We start from the raw sequence: 27186 nt of genomic DNA, 5'->3' as shown, positions 1-27186 counted from the left end.
ATGCAGATGATAAATATAGCATACTAGAATATATCATACTAGAACTGACATGTGATTACATTTTCACGCAATTTGGGTGCAGAGATCCTGAGAAATCAGTACACAGAACAACCACTTCTGGCCGTAATAACGGCCACCGGCGCGAACCTTGTGTGAATGCTATGAAAACCTAATCATACGCATATCACAGCATCTTCTTCCTGTCGGTTAAATTTCGCGTGTGTAGCAAGTTATCTACATGGTGTAGCAATTTTAATGGCCAGTTGTATATTATAACCCTAATGGAAGCAGTGAGCTTTGTAACTCGGTGGACCATAATATGAAAATTATTTGGTGGTCTGTACCACTAAATATTTTTCCTGGGAAATATGAGGAAAATATAACCACCCCGTAGCACATTTGAAGCAATTTGGGAACTGAAGGAGGCATCTAAGGATGATTATAGCCACGCATTAGAGACTCGGAAGACACAAAACTAATTAAGGAGTGTTACAGTGCAGGTGTAACACGAAGGCGTGAGGTTCCACTTGAAATGTCCCCAGCCACGACAATCATATTATTAAAGACAGTTACTGAATGAAGGAGTTTTAGAGCAGACATCTTCCATTCTGCACCTTGAATTAGTTGTGGGAGGAGTACATTCAATTAATGGATGCAGATACTTTACTTCGGGAGCGTAGTCTAGAGGACGATTACTTCTATTGTCCTGGAGTTAATAGTGGCCCGGAATTTTGTCAGTTTCTTGAATAAAAGGCAAGGTTCCTTTTTGGCTGTTAATTCAATACAACAAAAAACTATCCGTGTCATTTTGACATAGACGAAACACTCCATTTCATCATAATAACAGCGAAATCAAACTTTCTTCAGTACAATCCAAATTACGAGCATCTTTCCACGGCCAATAATCAACTAGTCCCGAGTTAGAGCAAGCTAACACAGTTCCTCCTCACACTCCTTTACAGGGTTTCTCAAACCTTTTGGGTCACATTGAAACAGGCGATAGTGGGTCCACAACCGATTGTATTGTGTCAGGGAACCAATGGTCAAGGTCGCATATTTATTGTGTTATGAACATGTACAGCGTACACCGCATAACAGCAACATAACTCTTAGTATGTGAATTTTTGAATATTTTGAACAGACTGACGGTGTCGCCATGAGTAGCCCCCGGTCTCCTTTGGTGGCCAACCTTTTTATGGAGGAGAGAGTGCTTGAATCAGCTGCCCTGAAACCAACAGTTATCTCAAAATTTGATTTTTGTTAATATATTCCATTGTTTTTTTTTCCAAATCCGTTTTAAAACAAATTAAAAGTACCTGCATGATTAGCTTTGTGTGAGCTACGGCATTTAAGCCTTCTTGACGTATAAAATATTCTCACATAAACTTTAAATAAAAAACGAAAGTCAAGTACAAGTAGTAGCCACAGATCGTCAGCCATCGATCGTTATACTTTGCAGGAAATAAGACGTGTGACGGTGTTCAAGGACATCATCCTCAAAACCTATTGGTGAACAGCTGCTTGAAAAGAGTGAGAAGTATGAATTGTGGGTGGTTGAAGAAAATATTTAGTGGATATAAAATGAGTGTAGATTAATTTTTATTTTATTTTGTTTTAGAAATTATTCCAAGTTTATGATGAAGTTTTGTACAGATAAGAAAATAAACTAGTTAACCTGCTAGAATAGAAACTGTAAAAATGGCAGCTTTTGGACTAACACCACGTTAAATGCCACTACGCGAGGTAGAAGTACCGGGTGATCAAACAGTCAGTCTAAATTTGAAAACTTAATAAACCACGGAATAATGTAGATAGAGAGGTAAAAATTGTCACACATGCTTGGAATGACATGGGGTTTTATTAGAACAAAAAAAAACAAAGTTCACAAAATGTCCGCAGATGGCGCTGGACAGCAAAGCGTCAGTAACTGCCACCGTGACGGGTGAGAGGTACGCCGATATGTTTAAGAATCGCTTCATCCCCAGCCTGGCTGATAAACACCTGCTGGAACGTACGATGTTAATGCAGGATTGCGCTCCACCCCATATTGCTAGACGCCTGAAAGATCTCTTGCGCGCGTCGTTTGGTGATGATCGTGTGCTCAGCCGCCACTTTCGTCATGCTTGACCTGCCATGTCCCCAGACCTCAGTCCGTGCGATTATTGGTTTTGGGGTTACCTGAAGTCGCAAGTGTATCGTGATCGACCGACATCTCTAGGGATGCTGAAAGACAACATCCGACGCCAATGCCTCACCATAACTCCGGACATGCTTTACAGTGCTGTTCACAACATTATTCCTCGACTACAGCTATTGTTGAGGAACTATGGTGGACATATTGAGCATTTCCTGCAAAGAACATCATCTTTGCTTTGTCTTAGCCGGCCGCGGTGGCCGTGCGGTTCTAGGCGCTCCAGTCCGGAGCCGCGCTGCTGCTACGGTCGCAGGTTCGAATCCTGCCTCGGGCATGGGTGTGTGTGATGTCCTTAGGTTAGTTAGGTTTAAGTAGTTCTAAGTTCTAGGGGGCTAATGACAACAACAGTTGAGTCCTATAGTGCTCAGAACCATTTCAACCATTTGCTTTGTCTTACTTTGTTATGCTAATTATTGCTATTCCGATCAGCTTAAGCGCCATCTGTCGGGCATTTTTGAACTTTTGTATTTTTTTGTTCTAATAAAAACCCATGTCATTCCAAGCATGTGTGTCAATTTGTACCTCTCTATCTACATTATTCCGTGATTTATTCAGTTTTCAAATTTATACTGACTTTTTGATCACCCGGTATAACCAAACTTGTGTCCGTATACGATATATTCCATAGACAACAGTTGTTGGCTTTGGAAGAAGTAGCGTCTGTGAAACGAACTATAGTCGAGACAGGAACGTTTAAGTGACAGATGAGATCATGTTAATATTTTATAATGAACAAATAACGGCAGTTTCAAACATCCTGGCAGGATAAAAGGAGAGCGTGCGCTTATTTGAAGTGAGGTACTGGGGGGAGGGGGGGGGAGGTGGTAAAGCTATGATGGCAGGATGAGTCGTGCTTGGATAGGTCAGTCGGTAGAGCACTTGCCGCAAAAGGCAAAGGTCCGAGGTTCGAATCCCGCTCCGGTATACAGTTAACCTGCTAAAAAGTTTCAAATCAGTGCACACGGTTCTGCAGATTCGTTCTGCAGGCTGTGACAAAGGATACTGTCAGACAGTTCCCAGAACGTGTGGTAGTGTAGTGAAGACCTTAATGGATGACGTTTCCCGACCTGCGCGCAGACACCTCGTAACGCCACGTCCGCTGCTTGCTGTTTGGAAAGGAGCCGGATTTAGCTCTACGGCAGACCACTTCCCGGAAACGCAGGGAGCCTTAAGATAAACGCCCACTGGCGGCCTCACCAGCAGTCCTGCAATCTGCACGACTGTTTGGTTACGTACGCTGACTGCCCGTGTCACGCAGTACGGCAGCTATAAAATTCCCCATTTACTCGCTACCTGCACGCAGATGTGTATCCCTTCTGACGCCAGCACTGTGTTGGAAGACAGTCCATTGGAACAGTCACGGAAACCTGTTATTTATTATTATTATTCTGTGCTTCAAGGTGAGGATTGAGCTGTTTGAAGTCACAGCCTTTTAGGGCATCGGCTGTGACAGAGGGGCAAGGATTCCAATTTCGGAATGTGCGGGAGATAGTACTATGGATTACAGATTAGGTTTAGAAACACGGGCAAACTCCCGGAAACCTCGGTCGCAGCCGTAGGGATTTGAACTATTTTTAATATATTTCTGGGAAAATGTTCTCCAGTGGCCAAACAACAATAAAAATTGTTGTGTGAGTGTATAATCTGAATCTACATGTATGTGTGTGATGTATGAATGAGTATCTATCGTATTACAACTGCTACCACTGCTCGTTTCTGTCTCAGGTTTGTTTTTCCGGCACTGTCACAGGAATGGGTTTACTGATGAAGCGCTGGCCGACTTTCCTCTTGCGTAATGGTGCTCTGAATGCCAACGTTATGGTGAGCTCTTCCTGCAGCGACGACAAATGCGTCACAATGCTTCCGCATTTTAGTTTGTATCCATACAGCGCAAGCCATCTTGCGGTGTGTGGCGGAGGGTACTTCTCCAACCATTATGGTTTCCGTCTTTCCTGTTCCTGCCGCGAACGGTGCGCCTACGGAAACAACTGGCTATAAACTTCCGTATGAGCTCTAATGACTATACTCTATACGCCGAAGGACACCTTGTGGTGTATGGCGGAGAGCACTTTGAGTACAACTGTCACTGGTTCGCGGGAAGAACAATTGCGGGAAAGATTCTGCGTGAGCTAGAATATTTCTGACTTTAACTTCATGGTCTTTTCGTGATATATATAGAGGAGGAAACAATATAAAAGCTGTCCTAGGAGGAATGCTGAATAGTGAGGGATGTGAAAGGAACGATCATTTGAAGAAAACAAATCTTCTGAACATGCACTCTAAAATTCCGACTTATCAACACTTCTTCATCTTTAATACGGTCAAACAAATCTCTTGTACTGCAAACTCTTCCTTTCCATATTTTGAGAGCTGGTAGTAGGGATCAGAAAAAGGAAAAAAAGTCCAGTAAACAGGGGCTCTCAAGTCCATACTTGAAGAGCTATAAGCACTTGTTCATCTTCGTTGTTGTAAAACACATCGCTTCTACTGAACAAATTCTCGTAGCTATTAATGTAAGCATTTTAGAGTCCATTGTTACTGAGCTTTTTTGTTTCGAATGATCGTTCCTGCCATATTCCTCAATATTGACTATTCCCCATTAGACGTCCTGTATTTGTTGATTCTTCTAGGAACGTACGGTCTCGGAACTTAAACAGTAAACCACAAACGACGCAGAACGTCTCTACTGCAGTGTCTGCCACTGGAATTGGCGATCTCTCCATGACACTTTAGTGCTTACTAAATGTACCTGTAAGGAAACGCGCCACTCTTCTTTGGAGCTTTTCTTTTTCCTCTATCAACCCTATCTGCTATGCAACCTGACAATCTAAACTTCACGAGAATTCTTCAATGAATGTCAGTCTCGCAACTGTCCTTCCTGCAGTTAGAAAGTCATTCCACTTTAAATCGATCTGTATGCATGCTCCTAAATATTTTATGGAGGTAACTGCTTAACTGCTTCCAGTGATTGTTCTGCAGTCATGAAATCATACAAATCATGCCTACAGCTATCTGTCTACATACATCTACACACACATACTCTGCAAGCCACCGTACGGTCCTTGGCGTAGGGTACCCTGTACTACTGCTAGTCACTTGCTTTAGTGTTCCACTCGTAAACAGAGCGAGGAAAAAATGACTATGTGCCTTCGCATGAGCCCTAATTTCTCGTATCTTGCGGGTCCTTACGCGAGATACAATCAAAAAAAGTTTGGCATCACCTCGGTTCCGAGAGTTCCGGAACCTGTACATAAAATTATTTGAATAGAGATCAACATAAACATCATTTCCGCCCTTTTTATTGCTCATGAAAATCATACATTAAATGTTGTACCACCATACAGCGAGACCTCCAGAGGTGACGGTCCAGATTGCTGTTCACACCGGTACATCTAATACCCAGTAGCACGTCCTATTGCATAGATGCATGCCTGTATTCGTCGTGGCACACTATCCGCAAGTTCATCAAGGTACTGTTGGTCCAGATTGTCCCACTCGTCAACGGCGATTCGGTGTAGGACCCTCAGAGTGGTTGGTGGGTCACGTCATCCATAAACAGCCCTTTTCAATCGATACAGGCGTGTTCAATAGGGTTCACGTCTGGAGAACATGCTAGCCACTCTAGTGCAGCGATGTCGTTATCCTGAAGGAAGTCATTCACAAGATGTGCACGATGGGGGCGCGAATTGTCGTCCATGAAGACGAATGCCTCGCCAATATGCTGCCGAAATGGTTGCACTATCGCTCGGAAGATGGCATTCACGTGTCGTACAGCAGTTAAGGCGCCTTTCATGCATAGTGCGGAGTGCATAGTGCCACGCCAAAGCAGCACCTTGCTGCACTCGCTGGACAGTGTGTGTAAGGCGTTCAGCGTGACCGGGTTGCCTCCAGTCACGCCTACGACGATTGTCTGGTTGAAGGCAAATGCGACATACATCGGTGAAGAGGACGTGATGCCAATCCTGAGCGGTTCATTCGGCGTGTTGTTGGACCCATCTGTACCGCGCTGCATGGTATCGTGGTTGCAAAGATGGATCTCGCCATGGACATCGGAAGTGAAGATGCGCATCATATAGTGTATTGCGCACAGTTTGAGTCGTAACACGACGTCCTGTGGCTGCACGAAAAGCATTATTCAACATGGTGGCGTTGCTGTCAGGGTTTCTCCGAGCCATAATCCGTAGGTAGCGGTCATCCACTGCAGTAGTAGCCCTTGAGCGGCCTGAGCGAGGCATGACATCGACAGTTCCTGTCTCACTGTATCTCCTCCATGTCCGAACAACATCGCTTTGGTTCACTCCGGGACGCCTGGACACTTCCCTTGTTGAGAACGCTTCCTAGCACAAAGTAAAAATGCGGACGCGCTCGAACCGCGGTATTGACCGTCTAGGCATGGTTGAACTACAGATAACACGAGCCGTGTACCTCCTTCCTGGTGGAGTGACTGGAACTGATCCACTGGCGGACCCCCTCGCCGGCCGCGGTGGCCGTGCGGTTCTGGCGCTGCAGTCCGGAACCGCGGGACCGCTACGGTCGCAGGTTCGGATCCTGCCTCGGGCATGGGTGCGTGTGACGTCCTTAGGTTAGTTAGGTTTAAGTAGTTCTAAGTTCTAGGGGATTTATGACCTAAGATGTTGAGTCCCATAGTGCTCAGAGCTATTTGAACCATTTGAAGAGCGGACCCCGTCCGTCTAATAGGCGCTGCTCATGCATGGTTGTTTACACCTTTGGGCGGGTTTAGTGACATCTCTGAACAGTCAAAGGGACTGATACAATATCCACAGTCAATACAGTCAATCTTCAGGAGTTCTGGAAACTGGGGTGAAGCAAACCTTTTTTTGATGTGTGTATATCAGCTCCAAATGTCGATTCTCTAAATTTTCTCAGTAGTGTTGGTCGATCCTTCCAGTGATTCCTTTTTGAGTTCCCGAAGCATCTCTGTAACATTTGTGTGTTGATCAAACTTATCGGTAATAAATCTAATAGCTATGCTTTGAATTGCTTCGACGTCTTCATTCAGACCGACCTGAAAAGGACCACAAACACTTGAGCAGTGCTGTATGCGGTCTCCTTTACAGATGAACCACACATTCCCAAAATTCTCCCAAGAACCCGAGGTCGACCATTCACCCTCTCTACCACACTCCTCACGTGCTCGTTCCGTTTCGTAGCGCTTCGCAGCGATACGCCCAGATATTTAAAGGACGTAACTGTGTCAAGTAGGACACTACTAATGCTGTATCCGAACATGACGGGTTTGTTTCTCCTGCTCATCCACATTTACGTACATTTTTGTTCACTTAGAGCTGGCTACCATTCTTCACACCTACTAGAAAATATTTTTAAGTCATCTGTATACAGTCACACTACTTCAACACTTTCCCGTCGATCACAGCATCTTCAGCAAATAACCGCAGATCGCTACCCAAGCTGTCCGCAAGATGATTTATCTATACAGTGAATAATAGTGGTCCTATCGTACTTACCTGGGGCACTCCTGGTGTTACCCTAGTCTCTGATGAACACTTGCCTTCGAGGACAACATATTGGGCTCTGTTACTGACGAAGCCTTCGAGCAGTTCTCAACTTTGGAAACCTATCCCATATGCTTGTATATATTGTATATATGTATTGGTTTCGCAACTTCGTGTAAACTAACCTTTGGGTGCATCGTGACAGAATGGCAGGATATCACAAGTTGTTGTAATCGACATAGAATGTGTTTATGCTACGATATCTCTCCGAGGTCAGTATTTTACAATGAAGAGCCAGAAAAACTGATGCACCTGCCTAATATCGTCTAGCTTGTATATATTGTATATACACTCCTGGAAATGGAAAAAAGAACACATTGACACCGGTGTGTCAGACCCACCATACTTGCTCCGGACACTGCGAGAGGGCTGTACAAGCAATGTTCACACGCACGGCACAGCGGACACACCAGGAACCGCGGTGTTGGCCGTCGAATGGCGCTAGCTGAGCAGCATTTGTGCACCTCCGCCGTCAGTGTCAGCCAGTTTGCCGTGGCATACGGAGCTCCATCGCAGTCTTTAACACTGGTAGCATGCCACGACAGCATGGACGTGAACCGTATGTGCAGCTGACGGACTTTGAGCGTGGGCGTATAGTGGGCATGCGGGAGGCCGGGTGGACGTACCGCCGAATTGCTCAACACGTGGGGCGTGAGGTCTCCTCAGTACATCGATGTTGTCGCCAGTGGTCGGCGGAAGGTGCACGTGCCCGTCGACCTGGGACCGGACCGCAGCGACGCACGGATGCACGCCAAGACCGTAGGATCCTACGCAGTGCCGTAGGGGACCGCACCGCCACTTCCCAGCAAATTAGGGACACTGTTGCTCCTGGGGTATCGGCGAGGACCATTCGCAACCGTCTCCATGAAGCTGGGCTACGGTCCCACACACTGTTAGGCCGTCTTCCGCTCACGCCCCAACATCGTGCAGCCCGCCTCCGTGGTGTCGCGACAGGCGTGAATGGAGGGACGAATGGAGACGTGTCGTCTTCAGCGATGAGAGTCGCTTCTGCCTTGGTGCCAATGATGGTCGTATGCGTGTTTGGCGCCGTGCAGGTGAGCGCCACAATCAGGACTGCATACGACCGAGGCACACAGGGCCAACACCCGGCATCATGGTGTGGGGAGCGATCTCCTACACTGGCCGTACACCACTGGTGATCGTCGAGGGGACACTGAATAGTGCACGGTACATCCAAACCGTCATCGAACCCATCGTTCTACCATTCCTAGACCGGCAAGGGAACTTGCTGTTCCAACAGGACAATGCACGTCCGCATGTATCCCGTGCCACCCAACGTGCTCTAGAAGGCGTAAGTCAACTACCCTGGCCAGCAAGATCTCCGGATCTGTCCCCCATTGAGCATGTTTGGGACTGGATGAAGCGTCGTCTCACGCGGTCTGCACGTCCAGCACGAACGCTGGTCCAACTGAGGCGCCAGGTGGAAATGGCATGGCAAGCCGTTCCACAGGACTACATCTAGCATCTCTACGATCGTCTCCATGGGAGAATAGCAGCCTGCATTGCTGCGAAAGGTGGATATACACTGTACTAGTGCCGACATTGTGCATGCTCTGTTGCCTGTGTCTATGTGCCTGTGGTTCTGTCAGTGTGATCATGTGATGTATCTGACCCCAGGAATGTGTCAATAAAGTTTCCCCCTCCTGGGGCATTGAATTCACGGTGTTCTTATTTCAATTTCCAGGAGTGTATATATGCTTCTGGTCTCACGGATGAACAGAGCGAGCTAGATTTCAAACGATCGTTGTTTTAGAAACCCACGTTGATTCTTGCACTGGATATATTCCGTCTCCGGAAATGTTGTACGTTCTCGCTTCCCACGCCCTGGCTCCCGGGTGCGATTCCCGGCGGGGTCAGGGATTTTCTCTGCCTCGTGATGACTGGGTGTTGTGTGATGTCCTTAGGCTGGTTAGGTTTAAGTAGTTCTAAGTTCTAGGGGACTGATGACCATAGATGTTAAGTCCCAAAGTGCTCAGTGCCATTTGAACCATTTTTTTGTTGTAATAAGAACTGAAGGCCCATCCGTGTACCCTTGATGACTGCAGAACGCAAAACTTTACGCCTCGCCTGGGCCCGTCAACAACGACATTGGATTGTTAATGACTGAAAATATGTTGCCTTGTTGCGCGAGTCTCGTTTCAAATTGTATCGAGTGGATGGACGTGCACGGTCGTGGAGATAACCTCATGAATCCATGGACCCTGCATGTCAGCAGGGGACTGTAAGCTGGTGGAGGCTCTGTAATGGTGTGGGGAGTTTGCATTTGGAGTGATATATGACCCCTGGTATGTCTAGATACGACTCTGACAGGTGACACGTAGTAAGCATCCTGTCTGATCACCTGTATCCATTCATGTCATTGTGCATTGGGCAATTCCAATAGGACAATGTGACACCCCACACGTCCAGAATTGCTACGGAGTGGCTCCAGGAACACTCTTCTGAAGTAATCATTTCCGCTGGCCACCAAACTCCCCAGACATGAACATCTGGGATGCCTTGCAACTTGCTGTTCAGAAGAGACCTTCACCCCTTTGTACTCCTACGGATTTATGGAGAGCCCTGTAGGATTCACAATCTCAATTCTCTCCAGCAGTACTTCAGACATTAGTCCAGTCCATGCCACGTCTTGTTGCAGCACTTCTGTGTACTCGCGAGAGCCCTAGACGATATTAGGCAGGTGTATCAGTTTTTCTGGCTCTTCATTGTAAAATACTGACCTCGGAGAGATATCGTAGCATAAACACATTCTATGTCGATTACAACAACTTGTGATATCCTGCCATTCTGTCACGATGCACCCAAAGGTTAGTTTACACGAAGTTGCGAAACCAAGTTTCGGAACTGCACTACTGTTCATTGCGCATGCACGACGCGCATTTGCACAACTCGCTGTCGAAACTAAAAAGTTCCGGGTTGCCAGGAACTTTCAAGTTCCGGGTTGTTCCAACTTTGGCGACACGAAACTAATAATGGCGCCTAGTTTAAGGTTAAGTATTGCGTCAGTAGCATGTTAGAAAAGTTAAATATAAAACTGGAAACAGACCTGATTGTTCGTCTTGGTGGCAGAACGGTTCTAGGCGCTTCAGTCCGGAACCGCGCTGCTGCTACGGTCGCAGGTTCGAATCCTGCTTCGGACATGGATGTGAATGATGTCCTTAGGTTAGTTAGGTTTAAGTAGTTCTGAGTGTAGGGGACTGCTGACCTCAGATGTTAAGTCCCATAGTGCTTAGAGCCAGTTGAACCATTTGTTCGTCTTGGACATCTACGCCATGCGTAGATATTTATGGATTTTAATGACATTGACTGTAAAGAGAAGCAGAGACATGTTGCTGCACTTGAAGCGGTCGTTTTTTTGTTTGTTTAGTCTTCTGACTGGTTAAATGCCACCTGCCACGAATCCCTCTGCTGTGCCAACCTCTTCATTTCAGAGTAGCACTTGTTACCTATTTCCTCATTTATTTGCTGGATATATTCCAATCTCTATCTTCCTCTACAATATTATCCCTCTGCAGCGCCCTCTAGTACCATGGAAGTCATTCCCTCATGTCTTAGCACATGTTCCATCATCCTGTCAGTTCTCCTTAACAGTGTTTGCCACATATTCCTGTCCTCTCCTATTCTGCGCAGAACCTTCTCATTCCTTACTTTATCAATCCATGTAATTTTCTGCATTCGTCTGTAGCACCACATCTGAAATGCTTCGATTTCTTCTGTTCCGGTCTTACCACTGTCCTTGTTGCACTACCGTACAATGCTGTGCTCCAAGCGTACATTCTCAGAAATTTCTTCCTCAATTTAAGGTCCATATTTGATACGAGTAGACTTCTCTTGGCCAGGAATGCCCTTTTTGGCATTGCTAGTCTGCTTTTGATGTCCTCCTTTCTCCGTCCGTCACTGGTTATTTTGCTGCCTAGGTAGCAGAATTCCTTAACTTCATTGACTTCGTGACCATCAATCCTGATGTTAAGTTTCTCGCTGTTCTCATTTCTACTACTTATCATTACCTTCGTATTTCTCCGATTTACTCTCAAACCATACTGTGTACTCATCAGACTGTACATTTCATTCAGCAGATCATGTAATTCTTCACTTTCACTCAGGATAGCAATGTCATCAGCGACTCGTTTCATTGACATCCTTTCACCTCGAATTTTAATCCCACTCCTGAATCTTTCTCTTATATCCATCATTGCTTCTTCGATGCACAGATTGAACAGTAGGGGCAAAAGACTACCTCCCTTTCTTACATTCTTTTTATTTCGAACACTTCGTTCTTGGTCGTCCACTCTTATTATTCCCTCTTGGCTTTTGTACATATTGCATATTACCCTTCTCTCCCTAGAGCTTACCGCTATTTTTCTGGGAATGTCGAACATCTTGCACCATTTTACATTGTCGAACGCTTTTCCCAGGTCGACAATTCCTATGAACGTGTCTTGATTTTTCTTTAGTCTTGCTTCCATTACCAACCGCAACGTCAGAATTGCCTCTCTGACGCAGTCGTACGCGACCTGAACATGGATGGACGGATGATATCAGAGCTGCTCCGTGAAATTCATTCACTTAGAAACGCATAAGCGAGAATAATATCTGGCTGTGGAACAGAAGAAACATTTACTGTAAAGATGAATACGAATCCTCTCTAGCCAAAAAAAGACAGTATTCTGGCGACAATATTTCGCACATCATAGTACGTTTATTTCTTGTCGTGTCATTAATACTTTTTAAAAAACAACGTGAGCTGTTCTGGTGACATTCTCAGATAACTGAAATATCTTCTCGAGTGTCCCACAACAATTCCTTTTAGTAACTCGCTGAGCAAACGGGGTGACATTTTTTGTACCTAATCAAGAATCCAAACACGTCTGTTCTTTCTTTTCTTCTGTATCTATCTGATTCCGACAAGTATTAACTTCGCCACTATTCGTTCAGCTGCCAAAGTTTTCGTTTCAGAGATGACTCCGGTATTGAGAAAATGACGAAACTGAAGCGCACACTGCCGCCGCCGGCCTCTGCTCTCATACATGAAACCAGTTTCGTGAAATTTGCGCTACATAGCTTTGGCACGTGATTCGCAACGTAATGCGTCAAATTCATCTCCCACGGCGACTGCCGCAACTGCTATATCCGCCACGTTTAGCTATGCGAGATAAGATAGGTGGAAAGTGGCGCACGCACGCAACAAAGCGTCGCGTGTGATTTCAGCTGCGTGATGCCTTTGTTTTCTAACCTGTGGCTCTGTGTCGCTGACCGACCGCTGCCGCATTGTGTGACAAACACGACGGAAAGCAGTGACGCCTGGCTAGCGTGATGCACGAACCTTGCCCAATCGACCGCGACCCGCCAGCCATCTATCGCCCCTCATGCAGCTTGCACTACATCGCTTTGACACATCGTTCCTACTCGAAGCACCGACGCTCAAGTGAGATTATCCAACTTGTTGCTGGATTCACACGTTGGCAGAATTCACGTTGCTCTGTTGCTGCCAAAATGAGCGTCATCAATATTTACGGCTGCTTGTAAATCTATGAGAACGGGGTAGCGGAGAAAAACGCTGCGTTTGAGAATGCGTTTTGGCAGCCATGTCTAGTTGCCAACACTATACACTATGTGATCAACAGTATCCGGACACCTGGCTCAAAATGACTTACAAGTTCGTGGCGCCCTCCATCGGCAATGCTGGAATTCAATATGGTGTTGTCCCACTATTAGCCTTGATGACAGCTTCCATTCTCGCAGGCATACGTTCAATCAGGTGCTGGAAGGTTTCTTGGGGAATGGCAGCCCATTCTTCACGGAGTGCTGCATTGAGGATCTAACAACCCTACCACGCTGCTAAATATTGCATTTTCGGGCAGCAATAAAGTTATATGATGTGGCAGGTGTCATTAGAGTACAGTTAATAAAGTCATTTCATGAAACAATGGATAAACTAGGCACTCATCTTTTGGTGTTTCCCAAGCTGGTCTCGTTGTGAACTCATGGCTCAATCATCGAAAATCTAGGTAGTGATGATTCCAAGCTTGGATGCAAAGAGGCCTAGGTGTTATTCTGCGATGTTCAAAAGTTTTATAGATGTGTTTCACAAGCCATTCTTGAAGATTAAACCTTTGAAAGTTAGGACAATGGTGATGTAAAAAAAGTAATCAGCACTCCGAATTTAAGTTACACTTCTTTTTTATTACTTTTGTTTCAATATCACGTAAGTCACAAAACATCACTTCAAAATATAAAATATACTTGAAAATATCTTCCTCAGTGTTAAAGTTCACATTTTATAATCTGTCTACAATTTGCGTCTTTTCAACATGACGACCAAGATTTGACTCCCTAATAACCGCTTACACGCCCAAAAATCAGAGTTACAAGTACAACAAAGATAATAGTGACGAAAGAAAGAATACACATAAGAATAATATCACTGCAATATAAGCATATCGATGTATCAAAGTACCTCTACATTAATGAAATAAAATCTGAATGTTGTCTCAGAAATATATTAACTACTTTACAGAAACACAGTAGAATATTGCTGGTATCGAGAGGTTGAGGTGAGATGCCGTAATGGTTACGTAATTCAAGTACCATTACAAGGAGAGGTATCGATGTCGGTCGATGAGGCCTGGCACTAAGTAGGTGTTCCAAAGCATCCCAAAGGTATTCTATAGGGTTCAGTTCAGGACACTATGCAGGCCAGTCCATTACAGGCATGTTTTTGTCGCGTAACCACTCCGTCACAGGTGCCCAATCGTGTTGAAAGATGCGATCGCCACCCTCGAATTGCTCTTCTACAGTAGGAAGCAAGAAGGTCCTTAAAGCATCAGTGTAGGCCTGTGCTGTGATAGTGCCACGCAAAACAACAAGAGGTGCAAGCCCCCTCCGAGAGAAAGACTACCATACCATAACACCACCGCCTCCGAATCTTAGTGTTGCCATTAGACACGCTGGCAGATGACGTTCACCGGGCATACGCCTTACCCAGACCCTGGCATCGGATCGCCACATTGTATATCGTGATTCGTCACTCCACACAACGTTTTTCCACTGTTCAATCGTCCAATATTCACGCTCCTTGCACCAGGCGATACGTCGTTTCCATTTACCAGCTTTATGTGTGGCTTATGAGCAGCCGCTCGACCATTAAATCCAAGCTTTCTCACCTCCCGCCTAACTGTCAAAGTACTTGCAGTGGATCCTGATGCAATTTGGAATTCCTGTGTGATGGTCTGGGTAGATGTCTTCCCATTACACATTACGACCCTCTTCAACTGTGTGCGGTCTCTGTCAGTCAACAGACGAGGTCTGCCTGTACGCTTTTGTGCTGTACGTGTCCCTTCAAGTTTACACTTCACCAACACATCGGAAACAGTGGACCTAGGTATGTTTAGGAGTGTGAAAATCTCGCATACAGACGTATGACACCCAATCGCCTGACCACGTTCGAAGTCCGTGAGTTCCGCGGAACGCCCCGTTCTGCTCTCTCGCGATGTCTAATGACTACTGAGGTCCCTGATATGGAGTACCTGGCAGTAGGTGGCAGCACAATGCACCTAATATGAAAAACGTATGTTTTTACGGGTGTCCGGATACTTTTGAACACATAGCATAGAACGGCGAGCCTGAGCGACCGTCCTCGTTATGTAGCAATCATTGAGCTGTCGCGTCCAGCGAGTGGTCTAGACGCTCAGTGGCATTAGAGACTGGAGAAGGTCCGCCCAGTCACCTAATGTGGAGATAGTTAACTGGAAGTTTGAAAGATTTATGGTACTCGGTTGGGAAATAATCGAACAAAGACAAGACGTGAATAATTACAATCTTTAATTGCTCATCTGAACAAAAATTGGATAATAACTTGATTGAAAGTATACTATACCTGACTGCAAAATCAGTGGAGCGAGGTACGTGGCTGAGGATGAGCGCGAGTAGAGCCAAAGCGAATACTACAAGTCGAGGTTCCGGGCCTACCCTACACACACTGGAATCTTGGATCGCTGTCTGTCCTGAAATCCCCCACGGGCTGCGCCGCCTCCGCCTTTATACTGTGCGGCAGCTCACGCTCCGCATTCCACGTTGTCACTTTCGGACACTGCTGTGCTGCGCCTCGTGTATGACCATGTATGGTCACCGTCAAAGCACTACCGCGCCTCACGGTTCTTCACATGAGCTCACGTGATGCCCCGCGGGTCAGTGTTAACATTTCCGTCCAAGATTCTGCTCCAGGCGGGTGTAAAATGAATGTTCAAATGGTTCAAATGGCCCTAAGTACTAAGGGGACTTATCATCTGAGGTCATCAGTCCACTAGACTTAGAACTACTTAAACCTAACTTACCTAAGGACACCACACACATCCATGCCCGAGGCAGGATTCGAACCTGCGACCGTAGCAGCAGCGCGGATCCGGACTGAAGCGCCTAAAAACGCTCAGCCACAGTGACCGGCAAAATGAATGTGCGCAACGGAAAATAATAAACGCTAAAATGAAGATTTGGCCCTGCCTGACTACCCCCTGAAGCAGATCTCTTAATTCTATAAATTACAATCTAAACATAAATGAATGATGAAGGCACTAATCCTATTGAATGATAAACGTTGTTCCTGTTTATATACTTATTGTAGGTCAAAAAGCCTTTATATTACAAAGTTTACACTTTCTAAGTAAACTACTGATCAATCGCCCAACTCTGCCCCTTATTATGTCTGCGCGGTCTAATATCAATAACGCGAAATGGCTGACATCATCTACGTACCAACCACTATAAGACACTACTTTCGTGCGGTAGCGTTCTCGCTTCCCACGCCCGGGTTCCCGGGTTCGATTCCCGGCGGGGTCAGGGATTTTCTCTGCCTCGTGATGGCTGGCTGTTGTGTGATGTCCTTAGGTTAGTTAGGTTTAAGTAGTTCTAAGATCTAGGGGACTGCTGACCATAGATGTTAAGTCCCATAGTGCTCAGAGCCATTTGAAGACACTGCTTTCAAAGATGATCTGCGCTGGTGCGGAACCTCAGTGGAAATAAACTAACGTGATTACAGCTGTTTAGCTTTTATAGCCCTAATGAGCCGAAGCAATTTGCGACATCACCTAATGTACTGCGTCCGGTGCGTTGAAGTTCAAATGGCTCTGAGCACTATGGCTCTGAGCACTATGGGACTTAACTTCTGAGGTCATCAGTCCCCTAGAACTTAGAACTACTTAAACCTAACTAACCTAAGGACATCACACACATCCATGCCTGAGGCAGGATTCAAACCTGCGACCGTAGCGGTCGCGCGGTTCCAGACGGTAGCTCTATGTACATTTACATATGCATACATACACTGCAAGCCACCGTACGGTGCATGGCGGAGGGTACCTTGTATCACTATTAGTCATATCGTTTGCTGTTACATTCGCAGTCTGGAACCGCGCGACCGCTACGGCATGGATGTGTGTGATGTCCTTAGGTTAGGTTTAAGTAGTTCTAAGTTGTAGGGGACTGATGACCTCAGATGTTAAGCCCCATAGTGCTCAGAGCCATTTGAGCACTGTATTTATATCGAAACTGTATACTCAATATTGCAATTGCGCTCTCAACATGGTAGTGTAGTATGTGGGGAAATAATTATTAGCCCTATATTGACTATAAACCTACAGGTGCCGATTTTTTACTCATTTGTCATGTATTTTGGTGCATGGTTTTGAAGGCCTGAATGTTGATAAAAATAAAATCGGAACCCTAGTGACAGTTTTCTGTTTTCCTTTTCAGGCCTGCTGACATACCGGAGATACTATGGTTCGAGGAGGAGACGGAACTGATTCGCAGCTGTGGCGCCCTCAGCTCTGCCCTCGGACTGCAGAAGAGGTGAGTAAATGTGGCGCAGCCGAGGCGTTTGTTAGTCTAAACAGCATGGCCCGTCAGCTGAACACAGGAACGCTTGTTGTAAAGTTTTATCACCGAGGGGGGGGGGGGGGGGGGGCGAGGAGGGTCAAGCTGAGGGTAGTTCACATCACGCTAGCGCTCTACGGAGCTGTTGCACTGGGCCAGCACGGACCTGGTAGAGGGGCCGCGTCGGACAGTGGCAGGTGTGTCGACGAATGAGGGGTGCGGCACGCCAGCGGACAGAAGCTCACAAGCAGACGGCACCTGCTCATCATCATAGATTTCGTTCAGATTTATGGTGCATTCAGGGCTTGGCCAGGAATCAATGCGATAGAAGCGAGAGCTCCAGATGGCCAAGCGAGGCACGAGCCGTATGTGCTAGCGTCGTTTCCAGGCAACTGTCGGTGCAGCGGTAAGAGCGCAAAACGATAATCCAAGGGTCGTGAGGTCGAGTTCTTCTGCGTAAAACTTTTTCCTTTTTTCAATTTTTGCGTTACTTACACGGCAAATAATGTGAAATAACGCTCCGTATATTGTGTTTATTAATATTTTCATAAATGGTATGAAAAGGAAAGGCAAAACTAATATGGGATTGGAAATAAATTTCCAGAAAAGGATTGCAAGGCGTACAGGAGAACTTCATATACAAAATTAGATACTGTTGTTATTTTTAGGCGGCCGGTTTGGCCGTTCGGTTCTAGGCGCTTCAGTCTGGAACCGCGTGACCGATACGGTCGCAGGTTCGAATCCTGCCTCGGGCATGGATGTGTGTGATGTCCTTAGGTTAGTTAGGTTTAAGTAGTTCTAAGTGACTGATGACCACAGATGTTAAGTCCCATAGTGCTCAGAGCCATTTGAACCATTTTTTTTGTTATTTTTACAGTTGATGATTTACACATGCTGCGATAATATTCATCGTAAAGAGAGGGGGAGAACTAATTTTTCGGCATACTACACACGTTATGAAGCCTTATTTTTACAATTACATGGGTGTTTCAAAGTTTCTGTACAAAAACAAACTTGTTTTACATTCACAAAACGCATAATTTCGCCAATTATTGGCGAGGATAGCTGATGGTTTACAGTGGAATATTATTTTTATACAGTCTTCTCGGAATGTTATTTCTTTTCTTCGCTCGACGAGATAAGAGCAATTTTGAAACTTTTTGATTGGATTCTTTAGCTGACGATAAAATTGGATATGACAAGTTGCACTAGTGCATTTGGGAGGAGCAGCCTTTCACCTGTATGGAAAGTACGCTAAGTTACACTGATGAGCCAAAACATTATGTCCACTACCCACCGTGTCCGCGGCTCGTGGTCTTGCGGTAGCGTTCTCGCTTCCCGCGCGCGGGGTCCCGGGTTCGATTCCCGGCGGTGTCAGGGATTTTCTCTGCCTCGAGACGACTGGCAGTTGTGTGTCTTTCATCAGCATTTCATCCTTATTCACTCGCAAGTCGCCATAGTGGCGTTAAAGAGCTTGTGGAGCGGCGGCCGAACCGCCCCGCGAGGGGTCTCCCGGCCACCAATGCCATACGCTCAATATTATTATTATTATTACGAGGTGCATTCAAGTTCTAAGGCCTCCGATTTTTTTTCTCCAGACTGGAAAGAGATAGAAACGTGCGCATTGTTTTAAAATGAAGCTGCGTTCATTGTCAATACGTCCCAGAGATGGCAGCACCGTACGGCAGATGGAATTTTACTGCCAGCGGCGAGAATGAGAACTGTTTTAAATACTTAAAGTGGCGACGTTTTCCTTACGTGAACAGCGTGCAATCATTCGTTTTCTGAATTTGCGTGGTGTGAAACCAACTGAAACTCATTGACAGTTGAAGGAGACATGTGGTGATGGAGTTATGGATGTGTCGAAAGTGCGTTCGTGGGTGCAACAGTTTAATGAAGGCAGAACATCGTGTGACAACAAACCGAAACAACCTCGCGCTCGCACAAGCCGGTCTGACGACATGATCGAGAAAGTGGAGAGAATTGTTTTGGGGGATCGCCGAATGACTGTTGAACAGATTGCCTCCAGAGTTGGCATTTCTGTGGGTTCTGTGCACACAATCCTGCATGACGACCTGAAAATGCGAAAAGTGTCATCCAGGTGGGTGCCACGAATGCTGACAGACGACCACATGGCTGCCCGTGTGGCATGTTGCCAAGCAATGTTGACGCGCAACGACAGCATGAATGGGACTTTCTTTTCGTCGGTTGTGACAATGGATGAGACGTGGATGCCATTTTTCAATCCAGAAACAAAGCCCCAGTCAGCTCAATGGAAGCACACAGATTCACCGCCACCAAAAAAATTTCGGGTAACCGCCAGTGCTGAAAAAATGATGGTGTCCATGTTCTGGGACAGCGAGGGCGTAATCCTTACCCATTGCATTCCAAAGGGCACTACGGTAACAGGTGCATCCTACGAAAATGTTTTGAATAACAAATTCCTTCCTGCACCACAACAAAAACGTCCGGGATGGGCTGCACGTGTACTGTTTCACCAAGACAACGCACCCGCGCATCGAGCTAACGTTACGCAACAGTTTCTTCGTGATAACATCTTCGAAGTGATTCCTCATGCTACCTACTCACCTGACCTGGCTCCTAGTGACTTTTGGCTTTTTCCAACAATGAAAGACACTCTCCGTGGCCGCACATTCACCAGCCGTGCTGCTATTGCCTCAGCGATTTTCCAGTGGTCAAAACAGACTCCCAAAGAAGCCTTCGCCGCTGCCATGGAATCATGGCGTCAGCGTTGTGAAAAATGTGTACGTCTGCAGGGCGATTACGTCGAGAAGTAACGCCAGTTTCATCGATTTCGGGTGAGTAGTTAATTAGAAAAAAAATCGGAGGCCTTAGAACTTGAATGCACTTCGCACTGCCCACCGCAAAGTTGACTGCCTCCTGGTGGTATTGTGAGCACGTGACGCAGTAACGAAAGAATGTAAGCGGTAGATAGTCATTATAGCGAAGATACGGGCCGCAAATGCAGAATTTCGCTGATATAAGCGAGTCTGACAAAGGGGACATTCTTGTGGCGATGCGGCTGGACACGAGAAGCTTTGAAACGGCAAAGCTGATCGCCTGTTGGCGTACTACTGTCGTGAACACCTATGGAAAGTGGTTGAAGGACGATGAAATAACGGGTTGGCCCTACGGTATTGGACGACCATGGCTCATCACAAAACGTAGAGCCAATTATTCAAAATGACAGTCACAATCGCATTATTTATTTAGCCGCCAACCGGTTTCAACCCGCGATGGGGTCATCTTCAGGGCAATTTACACCATTTGGTCGCTCGCTGGAGTCGTCACCCTGCCTGTGTACGGTTGATAGTTGCATTGTAGTCGCATTGAATTTCCTTTTCGATGCGGCCACAACTCTCTTCCATGGTAATTATTCTCTTTGACTGCATTACTATCTGGATTTAACCTTCATTCATATGATTTTGAATTTATTCTATAGATGTTTGATAAAGAATCTGTGATAATCGTTTCCTTTTATCTCCCCTTTTTGTATACTATTCTCAGTATTTGATTGATATAGGTGTTAATCAAAATATTACCAGTGTAGATTTTATCGTCAATAGTTGCCGTCACTGCCAAGATGGCTCACTTCCATACTTTAAGTTACCACAAACTTTGTTAATTGGGGTTTTCTGTCCTTGGGGCGTTACAATAGGCAACGACCTGTGGCATATGTGGCGACACAATAAAATGCTGGTGCAGTCACAAGTGTTTCGGAGCACACCGTTCATTGTTGACCACGGAGCTCCACGTCACACGACCCCTGCGTGTTCCTGTGTTGATCCAACGACATCGTCACTTATTATTACAGCGGACTCAGCAGCACTGAGTCTTCGAAGTGGCCGTGCGGTTCTAGGCGCTACAGCTTGGAACTGCGGGACAGCTACGGTCGCAGGTTCGAATCCTGCCTCGGGCATGGATGTGTGTGATGTCCTTAGGTTAGTTAGGTTTAAGTGGTTCTAAGTTCTAGGGGACTGATGACCAAAGAAGTTAAGTCCCATAGTGCTCAGAGCCATTTGAACCATCACTGAGTCTTCACCGTGTATCAGTAGAAACGCGTCGCCTGTCGAATGAATCGCACATCGATGGTTGGGTCGCTGCACGTCATCATCTAGAGAATGGCTGCACGAACCACGCACGGCACCACAGGTGCAGGCATGTGAGGGCAGAATTATGTTATTAGGTACAGTGAGTATGGCCTCCACGGGATCTGTGGTGGTAATCGAAGGCATCATGACAGCATTGAACTATGTAAACGTTATTGCTTACCACCTGCGTCGCTTCATGCGTGAAGTCTACATCTACATCTACATTCATACTCCGACAGCCATCTGACGGTGTGTGGCGGAGGGTGCTTTGAGTACCTCTACCGGTTCTCCCTTCTATTCCAGTCTCGTATTGTTCGTGGAAAGAAATATTGTCGGTATGGCTCTGTGTGGGCTCTAGTCTCTCTAATTTTATCCTCATGGTCTCTTCGCGAGATATACGTAGGAGGGAGCAATATACTGCTTGACTCCTCGGTGAAGGTATGTTCTCGAAACTTCAACAAAAGCCCGTACCGAGCTACTGAGCGTCTTTCTTGCAGAGTCTTTCACTGGAGTTTATCTATCACCTCCGTAAAGCTTTCGCGATTACTAAATGATCCTGTAACGAAGCGCGCTGCTCTCCGTTGGATCTTCTCTATCTCTTCTATCAACCCTACCTGGAACGGATCCCACTCCGGTGAGCAGTATTCAAGCAGTGGGCGAACAAGTGTACTGTAACCTACTTCCTTTGTTTTCGGATTGCATTTCCTTAGGATTCTTCCAATGAATCTCACTCTGGCATCTGCTCTACCTACTATTAATTTTATATGCTCATTCCATTTTAGATCACTCCTAATGCCTACTCCCAGATAATTTATAGAATTAACTGCTTCCAGTTGCTGACATGCTATATTGTAGCTAAATGATAAAGGATCTATCTTTCTATGTATTCGCAGCATATTACACGTGTCTACATTGAGATTCAATTTCCATTCCCTGCACCATGCGCCAATTCGTTACAGATCCTCCTGCATTTCAGCACAATTTTCCATTGTTACAACCTCTCGATATACTGCAGCATCATCCGCAAAAAGCCTCAGTGAACTTCCGATGTTATCCACAAGGTCGTTTATACATATTGTGAATAGCAACGGTCTTACGACACTCCCCTGCGGCACATCTGCAATCACTCTTACTTCGTAAGACTTCTTTCCATTGAGAATCACATGCTGCGTTCTTTTATGTAGGAACTCTTCAATCCAATCACACAATTGGTCAGATAGTCCATATGCTCTTACTTTGTTCATTATCGACTGTGGGGAACTGTATCAAACGCCTTGCGGGAGTCAAGAAACACAGCATCTACCTGGGAACCTGTGACTATGGCTCGTGGACGAATAGCGCGAGCTGAGTTTCACACGATCGTCTTTCTCGAAACCCATGCTGATTCCTATAGATCTCCCCCAACGGCGATGACATCTTCCTACAGTTGTAAGGTCAGAATCGTGTTACTGTGGTTTGAGGGACATTATAGTGAACTCACATTGATGTCTTGGCCAGCAAATGTGCCTGATATGTACCTAATGGAACACTTCTCGAGCGCCAGCTGCTTGCCCGTACACCACCATGCCGTAATTTGTGGGAGTTGCTTGACCTGTGCGTAGACCTCTGGAGCCATATACTTCTGGAATCGTGTTAAGGTCTTGTAGAATCCATGCTGTATAGGGTTATACCAAACATTTGGATGAAATCGGAGATCATGAGTAGACGCGGTCCACTTGTCACTGTATGGGCTACAGCGATGCAGTAAAACAGCCGCAAGACAGCAGTTCCGATCTAATTTGCAGCCAGTAAATCCCCGATTCATTAAATGGTCGACCAACCATATGTAATAATGCCTGACAAATGTCAGATTACTTTAAAAATCACGTAATGTAATTAATATTTGTCTTTAGACACGTAAGCGAGAAAAAGTTCACGAAAGGATTGACATTGTGCTTAAAATTTGTTAGAAGTCACTAGGTGGTCTCATTACTAAACACTGGATAAATACAGTCTCGCTAATTTGCGCTCCATTTTAAGGGCAAATTAGTTTTTGACGCATCCCAATATTTATGACGTCATATCTCATTATGAGAGGTACAGTTATATAATTTTGCAGCTAATTTAGTGATATACGTCAAAACTGTCTGCAAAGTGTGTTAAGGACAGAGTTTATAGGAAAGAAGTGATAAATTAAAACGTCCTGCTTGATGGTGAAGTTTCGCTGCGCGAAATTTTAAGTAACAGCTACTTTCCTTCGCATATCTCCTGAACTAAATACGAGGGTCACTCCAAAATAAATTCACACTATTTTTGTAAAAATACAGTTTTCATGCTGCATGTGTGAAAGTTTTACAGTGTGTAAATACATCCTTCCCGCTTGTTTTCAAACTTAGTTCAACCTGTTCCCGTGAGTGACGCCGTCACAGCATGTCTTCAAAATGGCTGCTACATTTGACGTTCGTCAGAAGCAAGGTGCTGTCATAGAATTCCTGTGCTGTGGAAACGAGACAGTGGGAAACATCCACAAGAAGTTGAAAAAGGTGTATGGAGATGCTGCTGTCGATCGCAGTAGAGTTAGTCGGTGGGGAAGCAGGTTTCGTGATGAAAGCGGGCACGGCAATATTGAGGATTGTACTCGCAGTGGCAGTCCTCATACTGTACACACTCCAGAAAATGTGCAGAGAGTTAACGAATTGGCGACTGCTGATAGACGCATCACAGTGAAAGAATTGTCACGCTACGTTGGGATAGGGGAAGGAAGTGCTTGCAGAATACTGAAAGTGTTGGCGTTAAAAAAGGTTTGTGCCAGGTGGGTTCCCAAGATGTTGACAGTGGCTCACAAAGAAACAAGAAAAATGGTGTGCAGCGAACTTTTCGAACAGTACGAGAATGGTGGAGATGAATTTCGTGGAAGAATTGTGACACGGCTCCATCATTTTTCACCAGAGACGAAGAGGCAATCAATGGAGTGGCATCATTCAAATTCACCCAAGAAAAAAAATTCAAAATCACACCTTCTGCTATAAAAGTTATTGCTACGGTGTTTTTCGATTCCGAAGGACTCTTGCTTGTGGACACCATGACAAGTGGAACCACCACATATTCTGATACATATGTGACGACACTGAAGAAACTTCAAACGTGACAGAGTCGTGTTCGACCACATTGGCAAGAGCAGGATGTTTTGCTGTTGTACGACAATTCATGGCCACACGTCAGTCAAAAAACCATGGAAGCGATCACAAAACTCGGATGGACAACACTGAAAAACCCGCCTTACAGTCCTGACCTGGCTCCATGTTACTATCATCTCTTTGGGAAACTGAAAGACTCTCTTCCTGGAACAAGGTTTGAAGATGATGACTCCCTTGTGCACACTGCCAAACAGTAGCTCCAACAGGTTGGTCCAGAATTTTACCGTGCGGGTATGCAGGCGCTGGTTCCAAGATGGTATAAGGCAGTTGAGAGGGCTCGAAATTGTGTGGAGAAAAGAAAATATTGTTCCTAAAGGATCTGTCTACACACCGTAAAACTTTCAAACATGTAGAATAAAAGATGGATTTAAAAAAAAATAGTGTGTATTTCTTTTTGAGTGACCCTCGTATATTTACAAAAATATAGGGACAAAAATATGGAAACAGCAAAAGCACATTACCATGCTTAATACGGTGTAGGATAAATACAGGTCCTACATGGTTTTCAAGGGAACCTTACACCATTCTTCCTGAAAAATAGTGGCAAGTACCGGTAACGATGATGATGGATAGCAATCAGGCAAAATTCTCTCCAAATTAGACCACAAAGACTCAATAATAGTGAGGTATGGCGACTATGGTGGCCAGGGGAGATGTGACAATTCGTCCTCGTGCTCACAGAGCCAGCCCTGAATGATACAAGGTGTGTGAACAGCGGACCTGTCGTCTCGGAACACAGCATCACCTCTCGGGAACAAACACTGTACCATGGGACGGACCGGATCAGCCAAAATCGCCGCATAATCCTTGACTGTAGTGCGACCACGCAGAGTAACCATGGGGCGCATGGAATACCGCCATATCGCTGCCAAAATCATCACGAAATCTCCGTCATGTTTCACTCTTGGGAAGTAAACTGGGCCCGAAGTTGGAAACAGTGTGTAAGAAGAGTTGTTCGACCAAATGGCTGTATTCCATTTCTCAGTAGTAAAGGAATTATGGCTTCGAAACCACGTTTTCCTGTCACAGGAATTTGAATTACTGATGAGTTGTTTTGGAATTCCAGCTGGCCCAGCAATTACCAGCTTATGGAGCTACCTTCGTGTAGATTTGACATTGACGGTTTGCGAGCGCGACATTCAGTTCTGCTATGACTTCAAGAGGAATATAATAATTCCAATCCCAAAGAAAGGAGGTGTTACAGATGTGAAAATTACCGAACTATCAGTTTAATAAGTCACAGCTGCAAAATGCTAACGCGAATTCTTTACAGACGAATGGAAAAGCTGGTAGAAGCGGACCTCGGGGAAGATCAGTTTGGATTCCGTAGAAACAATGGAACACGTGAGGCAATACTGACCTTACGACTTATCTTAGAAGAATGATTAGGGAAGGGCAAACCTACGTTTCTAGCATTTGTAGACTTAGAGAAAGCTTTCGACAATGTTGGCTGGAATACTCTCTTCCAAATTCTAAAGGTGGCAGGTGTAAAATACAGGGAGTGAAAGGCTATTTTCAATTTGTACAGAAACCAGATGGCAGTTATAATAGTCGAGGGGCATGAAAGGGAAGCAGTGGTTGGGAAGGGAGTGAGACAGGGTTGTAGCCTCTCCCCGATGTTATTCAATCTGTATACTGAGCAAGCAGTAAAGGAAACAAAAGAAAAATTCGGAGTAGGTATTAAAATCCATGGAGAAGAAAGAAAAACTTTAAGGTTCGCCGATGACAGAATTACAATGTCAGAGACAGCAAAGGACTTGGAAGAGCAGTTGAACGGAATGGACAGTGTCTTGAAAGGAGGATATAAGATGAACATCAACAAAAGCAAAACGAGGATAATGGAATATAGTCGAATTAAGTCGGGTGACGCTGAGGGAATTAGATTAGGAAATGAGACACTTAAAGTGGTAAAGGAGTTTTACTATCTGGGGAGCAAAATAACTGATGATGGTCGAAGTAGAGAAGATATAAAGTGTAGACTGGCAATGGCAAGGAAAGCGTTTCTGAAGAAGAGAAATTTGTTAACATCGAGTATAGATTTAAGTGTCAGGAAGTCGTTTCTGAAAGTATTTGTATGGAGTGTAGCCATGTATGGAAGTGAAAGCATGGATGATAACTAGTTTGGACAAGAAGAGAATAGAAGCTTTCGAAATGTGGTGCTGCAGAAAAATGCTTAGGATTAGATGGATAGATCACATAACTAATGAGGAGGTATTGAATGGAATTGAAGAGAAGAGGAGTTTGTGGCACAACTTGACTAAAAGAAGGGATCGGTTGGTACG

At 45.4% G+C, this 27186-nt stretch overlaps 1 protein-coding gene across 1 annotated transcript in view; it reads left to right on the top strand.

Annotated features, from left to right (window-relative positions):
* LOC126416896 (uncharacterized) overlaps positions 1–27186 on the top strand; it is a 306208-nt gene that overhangs the window by 254525 nt on the left and 24497 nt on the right. Inside the window, exon 2 of the mRNA XM_050084780.1 lies at positions 17497–17592. Within this exon, the coding sequence (XP_049940737.1) occupies positions 17497–17592 (96 nt within the window). The remainder of the gene's footprint in view (positions 1–17496; positions 17593–27186) is intronic.

This window comes from Schistocerca serialis, chromosome 8 (genome assembly GCF_023864345.2).
Source record: "Schistocerca serialis cubense isolate TAMUIC-IGC-003099 chromosome 8, iqSchSeri2.2, whole genome shotgun sequence".
NCBI lineage: Eukaryota > Metazoa > Arthropoda > Insecta > Orthoptera > Acrididae > Schistocerca > Schistocerca serialis.
This window is presented reverse-complemented; position numbering and strand designations above follow the sequence as displayed.